The sequence below is a fragment of the Zootoca vivipara genome, chromosome Z1, assembly GCF_965207765.1.
Source record: "Zootoca vivipara chromosome Z1, rZooViv2.hap1.1, whole genome shotgun sequence".
NCBI classification, from domain to species: domain Eukaryota; kingdom Metazoa; phylum Chordata; class Lepidosauria; order Squamata; family Lacertidae; genus Zootoca; species Zootoca vivipara.
In genome coordinates this window covers 28,169,247-28,176,591 of record NC_142583.1, presented here as the reverse complement: position 1 = coordinate 28,176,591, position 7,345 = coordinate 28,169,247, and the positions used below count along the sequence as shown (strand labels likewise).

General features: G+C 39.6%; 1 protein-coding gene across 3 annotated transcripts in view; it reads right to left on the bottom strand.

Moving 5' to 3' along the window:
* Positions 1-1,717: 1,717 nt before the first annotated feature.
* Positions 1,718-7,345, bottom strand: part of GPM6A (glycoprotein M6A) — a 179,554-nt gene continuing 173,926 nt past the window's right edge. For all 3 annotated transcript variants that reach the window (XM_060278716.2, XM_088659699.1, XM_088659703.1), the window contains one exon: positions 1,718-3,934. In XM_060278716.2, the coding sequence (XP_060134699.1) occupies positions 3,782-3,934 (153 nt within the window). In that variant the 3' untranslated portion in view covers positions 1,718-3,781. The remainder of the gene's footprint in view (positions 3,935-7,345) is intronic.

The following is a 7,345-nucleotide window of genomic DNA, read 5'->3' as shown; positions in this document are numbered from 1 at the left end:
CCTTAAAAAAAGAATCATTTTCAAATACTGCTTCTCACATTTTCTAGAAAACAATGCTCCTATTAGCCAATCACTGACAAACAGACAAAAATGCAACATGCTAGAAGTACATGTTGTAATTAGAATATGGATTCCTTCCTCAAGCACTTCTATAGCTGCCCTGTATTTCTGATGTTTGGGCTGTGAGTGCTGTTGCTTATGTAACCAGAATGATACTAGCCATGTGCAAAAGGCAGGTATCAAGAGGTTTGTGGGGTCCCCAAGGTTAACAGAAATAACAAACAATTTTTTTTTGAAAAAATTGTAAGTGGAGAAAATGCCTACAACACCCCCAAAACGACTGAGAATACTCAATGGTCAAAGATAGCTTAGTGGCTATTGGGGTGGGTGGTAGATGGAATGGAGTGTTCTGAATTAAGGCATGGCTGACAGGCTGGCACAGTAAACAAGTGCACTACATATGACAACATTTTGTTGCAGCTCTACTTGTACACCCAATTTCCGAACTTACCGGAACAATTTTAAGGTTCCTGCTGGAGTCTCAAAGATTCCGTTCACTGCTCAGAGGAAGCTGCTTACTCTGTCAGTGTGCTAAAATAAATCATGAGATGGTTCAAAACTTGCCCACACAACCCGAGAGGGGAAAATAACTGCCAAAGTTGTTTGTATTCTCAGTATTCCCTGCTGAAGAAAATATGAAGCATTCCAATGTGAGGAAGGGTAGAATTGGAGCTGACAGTTAGGATTTCTGTCCCAAGACTGTCACCGAGAACCCAGCCACAACCCATTGAAAAAGAAATACCTAAATATATAAGAAGAGTCCTGATTGGTCAGGCTAAAGGCCCTTCTAGTCCACCATCCTGTTTCACAGTGACCTATAGAAGGTGTAGGAAACCTGTGGTCCTCCAGATGTTTCTGAACTACAACTCCCATCAGCCCCAACAAACATAGACAATGCCCAGGGGGATGATGGGAATTGTAGTTCTGAAAGAACTGGAAGGCCAAAGGTTCCCCACCTATAGGAAATCTGAAAGCAGGATCTGAGTACAACAACACTCCCCCACTTGCAGTTCAAAGCAACTGGTGGAGAGGTATCTCAGCCAAAGGCAGATTCCTCTGAAGGACTTGACATAGTTGCTTGGCATGGCCTACAGGCTGGCACTACAAGCAGGGCCAGCACAGCCATTAGGTGGGATGAGGCCACTGCCTCAGGGAGCGGAAGCCCCCGTGGTGGCACTCTCACCGGCCCCGCTGCCTCTGCCACTGGCAGAGAAATGTCACCAGCATCAATACTGATTTCCGATGAGATCACACCCAAATCACGTGAGATCTTGTGGAGCATGCAAAGGTGGTGCCTGGGATAAGTAGGAAGGGAGAATGCAGGAGCAACACAATCCCAACTCAAAGGTGATACTTTAAGGTCCTAAGTCCTGTGGAATCTCTCCTAAGGATGTACATGCAAAGTTGTCCTTGATATTAAAGTGAATGGTGGAAACCTGATTAGTACTGGAGCTCTGATGAAGCTCCATTAAAAACTTAAAGCAAAGCCTTTAGATTTAATACACTCTTGACAGAACAATCAGTTTGGGGAATGTTCCTTCTGTAAAACAAGAAAACAGTGACTTATCAAGAGCACGTTTAACAACATTTCCCCTCTGAAATTTCCAATACATAAAATTTTATATCAAAAGGTGAAAAATGAAGCACGGACAACTAATAAGTACACAAAGTACACAAGTGTATTTATTACATTTTTGCAAGCACTTGGTTCTACATTTCAAAAACGCCACCATCAAGCTGTTGGCACATTTATGTACAAAACAGATTAATTGTAATGCCTGCTACAAAGCATTCTTTGTGAAAATACAAACTCTAATACCAGAGAAAAGCCAAAAGCATCAACATCATTACAGGAGTTTAAAAGACACTGTTTTAAAAATCATCACACTGTTTTAAGACACAAAACTGAAACACTACAATATAGAATCGAAAGAGGTTCATAATACCTTTCTGCAGAACTGTAAATACTGGTACTGCACATATCAGAAAATGTTGACCCCGTAAGACAGTAAAGTGTTTTAAAAAAAGTTAGAAAATTATAATTAAAAAAAAAATCAAAATTAACTAATACTACTTGATGCATAAACATGCCACAAGTAACTATAGTATTACCCTCTACTTACTACAAGAATTGTTAAAAATTACTGATGATGCATGACTAGTAATAGTACAAAGAAGAGTTTTACTCAAGAATTTTTATTAGAAATGCACTTACACCGAGAGAGAATTCACAATGGTCCAATAAGTGCACAAAACTAGCTAGGATTTTTTTTAACGCTGACAAAAATGTCTTGTCAGGATACATCACTTTAAAAGACACTTTACAGCATTCTTGTAGCATTAGAAATAGGCAAAAGAAAAAAGAAAATTGAAAACACCAATTTTGGTCCAATAATACTGATGTCCCCCCCTTTTTTGTATGGTTTTTCTTTTTTTTCTTTTTAATACAGGTACTTCTTTCAGATCAACATTACTGACTTTTCTCTTAATATTTTCTTCCTCAAAATAAAGGTTCAAATATATTACTAACACTTCCAAACAATAGGTCCAGTAGCAGCCATTAACCTCACTTTAACATAAGACAGGTAAACCAGTATGTGTGTAGGAAAGCTACAAGCCAAGCTAATACATTTATGGAAGCCTCCTTTAAATATATCACATACAGTATATGTATAGTTCAGACAGGTGCAATCCACTTACATTTTTAAAGCAGGTAAAAAGACTTCTGACTTTTAAGAGGTTGCTGTATTATAGATATATCACTTTCATAAATGTAGCTAAGCAGCAATTGCTCACATCGGCACATGAACAGCTTCAATTCAGCATAACCATTGTGGGATTACAGTGATCATTCTGCAGAAACCTACGCATAGCTGTATGTAACATTGGTTCTATACACTGCGACTCTTAGAAGGTAACCGCGGTATCATACGCTTTAAAAAAAGACACATGGCCATGCATTACAAGCACCACGGTTTGCATGCTCACAATATAAACATGAATAGCCACCAATGGAACTTTGATAAGAGAGAAGAATACTCTGTTAAGTACATGAAGAAGAATCATACAATGTTAACAAAGATAAGAAGCACTTCTTTTTGTTTTGTTTTTTACCTACTCTTACAAATTTAGAAATTGCACCTTTGATTGTTTAAAATGTTCTCAGGACCCCTCTGTCAAGATGCCCACTGGTCCACCTGGCGAGATTTCCAAATCTGAAGGAATGTCAGCAGTGTGCCTCCTCGAGAAATTGTACGTGATGTACCGTGGTCCCTTTGAAGTATACCTGTAGTTAAAGTACTTACCAAAATCCAAACTAAAAAGTATAAAAAGCTTCTTTTTTTCCTTTTCAAAAACATATAAGAAACAATGCAAAAAGGTGTTACGCATAACACATACAAAGTGATTTTAAAAAAATCAAACACATCTCCGTATTTGACAGTAGTTAGTATTCTTGATCTAACAGAAAATAATCACTTTAGGATTCGGGAAAGGGCTGTTTCGGGAGCTTTGTAGTAGAGACTGATCACACAAGCTATTAACTAATTAGGAAAACCAAGTGCTAGACAACCAAGAATTTGTACAGGGGTGATGTAGATGTCACCCTAGCTATCTTTTGTGAGAAGCACTTTTCATATTTATTTTTTTAAAATGGATAGATGGATGGCCTTTAGTTAAACAACAAATCATTCAATGGTAGAAAGTAAGACAAGGTTTTTTCTTATGTGTATGCATTGAGTCGCTCTTTAGAGCGGGTAGAATGAATGTCGTGGAGCTCTTGCTCTTCCTTTGACTTAATATCCTCATATTTCTGCATTCTGCAAGCATCTTTCACATAGGCCCAGTTGGCGGACAGAACCATAAGGTAGTGAACCTGAGAGAGGGGGGGAGAGAGAGAGAGATGCTATGGAGTTTCATCACATTTATTTCACATTTCATCACACCAAGCCAGATTCTATTGGACTCTGCCTCATTCCAGCCCTTACCTAAAAAGAGAGGAATTGGCTAGAACAGCCTTTGCCAACTCGTTGCCTTCCTGATACCTACAAAACATCTCTGACTGGCTGGGGCTGATGAGAGTTGAAAGGCTGGGCTGGGACAATGGCATTCGCTAGGCAAAATGGTATTCCAGGCAGAAGAGAAGCTGGAGGCATCGACCATGCTTTATTTTGTGCTTGTTTACACGAGTCTCTGTTTTCTGTGACTTCTTGCAAATACCAGACAGAGGGCCTTCTTGGTAGCAGCACCCACCCTGTGGAACGCCCTTCCATCAGATGCCAAGGAAATAAGCAGCTATCCTAATTTTAAAAGACATCTGAAGGCAGCCCTTTTTAGGGAAGTTTTTAATATTTAATGCTATATCATTTTAATATTCAATTGGGAGCTGCCCAGAGTGGCTGGGGAGACTCAGCCAGATGGGCGGGGTATAAAAAATAAACTACTACTACTACTATTATTATTATTATTATACGTTCAAGCTGTTTCCATGTTGTTTACCAGTGATCCTTCTTTGCCTCCACTATGCTCACCCTCATTTGCACACCTTTCTTTGATTCTAATGGCTGTGGTTATCCAAACAATTTTGCTTATGATGTCACAGTGCTACAGCAGACAAGATGATGTTCTGACACCCCATAAGCAAGATCACAAAGGTCATTATAGCCAGTTGGACATATAAGGTCAAGGAAGAGGAGGAAGAAGCTGCTGTAGGCACAATCAGATTTCAAAAAGCAGCAGAACAGCATTAATCTTTGGCAAGGCAATTTATTTTCAGGATGTTACTTTCAACTATTTCATGTAGTCATCATCTTTCCGCTTCCTATAATGGTATCCCTTGTCATTTCTCCTCATTTCTTATCCCTGCTCTCATTGACAAGTCTGCCAGAAGTTAAAACAATGCCAAGGCATTTTGAAAAGATGCTTATATGCTGAATGACATTGATCTAGTGTACATTTGGTTTCATGAAGGAAGGTGATGCTCCACAAGCCAGGCACATAGTCAAGGCAACTTTATCCTACTATGTAGACTTAATCTCATATCTACTCTAATTAGTTCTGAAATGACTGTCAATTTCAGGATGATGGGAGCCCACGTGCAGAAGATTGAGCTCTCCTTTTCTTTTAAGCAGGTAGTTTGAGGTTGGTGGGGTTTTCTCTTCCATCTGTTAACAATTCACTGGACAACACCGTCACTAAAAGGCTCCTGTGTAATTGAATTTTACACTTTTATGAGCAGGTTGCCCTAAAGCTTAAGTGCGTCATGTCAAGGCTTTCTGGATGTATACAAGGCAAGACATTTTTCCTTATTTTTAGACATTGTTGATGCCTGAGTTTGTTTTGTATGAGAAACTGATTTAATCTGGGGTAGTAGAATTTGAGTCTAAGTCACTTCCCACAGCATTCTTTTCTCTACTTGCATGACTACAAGTGTTAAAGTCTGTAGAGTGTTTGTGCACAAAAACATGCCATGTACCAGAAGGCAGACTCTATCACTCAAATGAGGCATGTAGGACACAAATAAGAACTGAATTGGGTGGGTTTCAGTTTCCATGCTGAAATCTGCACGTTGGATTTTAATGGTTTTTATTAAATTTTTATGCTGCCCTATACCCGTATATCTCAGGGCAGTTCACTGCATAAATCCAAAAGTTAAACAGACTGCAAAAAACCATCATAGGGTTTCATTGCTTTGTTGTCAAAGTCTAAATAAGTAACTCTTCCTAAGCTTTGGAAGCCAGCAAGCTCTACAGCCCTTGAGCCTTTCCAATAAAGTTCAGGATGCTATCCTACCTGACTGAGATAAAACCTGATGTGGAGTCACTGGGCATCTTGACTAAGGCTGATGGGAATTAGATCTCAGCAACATCAGGATGACCAAAGGTACTCCATCCTTGTGGTATAAACTCCCACACAGTGTGACAGGAGTTGTGTGACATTGACAGTCCTGTCTTATCATTGTCCCCTGCACTGCTTCTTTATACGGGGTGATAAGAAAGAGTATAGAGTATATGAAAGGGACACTGATTATTTCTGGAGGATGAGGAAGCCACCTTAACCTTTGTTAGATAAGGTCAGGGCAGCTGCCTTCTCTGATGGCTTGGCTGCTTCTCTGAGTTGCAGCCTGTTGCTTAGTTCAAGGACTGCATAGCTCCTCAGACACATGTTTATTAATTTAAATGGGTCTGCTCTGAGTAGGCATAACATTGGATACAAACCAAAATATTCATTTTTAATGCAGCCTTTGGAAATTACTTGCAGTTGGCAAGTCTCTGTACTCACAGTCAGCTGAACGATTTGGAGTATTTCTCTGTGCCAAAGTACTTGTTGAGAGAACATACTTTGATGAATTAAACAGTGAAAATGTTGTCTTATATTTCAGGGTATATGGCATATTGACCAGCCTTGCTTTTGGGAGAGCCAAGAGGAAATGAATTAAATATAATCATATAATGGATAGAAGAATTTGCACAGCTTTGCACATTCAAAGAAGGAGCCGCTTTGAAGTATTAATTAATCTTTGTTCTGGTCTGCAGAGGTAGCTAAATCAAATATGGAGACTTGAGCAAGAAAGATTAATGTGTGTCCCAAAGCTCCAAGTTCTGTCCAACCAACCATGCTGCTGTCTATTTGCTGTCTAAACAATGAGCAAGACACATTCAACAGCCACAGAACAGGAAGACAGCCATTTTTGACAAGAGGACACTGAAAAACCAATCTTATCACTATGGAAACTAAAGAAGAGGACAAGTTCATATTTGTATAAAACATGCAAGAGCTTTATCACTATCTTTTGGAAGGTGAAAGATAGTTCTGGTGCACTTGTTGGAAGGGCATAAAGTAGCACCTCTTTGCTTCACAACAGTAAACTTGCAGACCCCACAATTTCAGAAATTGAACTGAATCCAGATATAATCTGTGTACAGTTGGCAGATGAACATTTGAAGATTGAATTAATTAATATTAGAGCATTTGTATTCCTGCTTTTCAGCCAAAAAGGCTCCCAAAGGGGCTTAAAAAGGTAAAGGTAAAGGTACCCCTGACAGTTAAGTCCAGTCGCAAACGACTCTGGGGCTGCAGCACTCATCTCGCTTTACAAGTGACTTGGGTTCAAATCCATACTTAGCCATGAAGCTTAGAATCATAGAATCATAGAGTTGGAAGAGACCACAAGGGCCATCCAGTCCAACCCCCTGCCAAGCAGGAAACACCATCAAAGCATTCCTGACAGATGGCTGTCAAGCCTCTGCTTAAAGACCTCCAAAGAAGGAGACTCCACCACACTGCT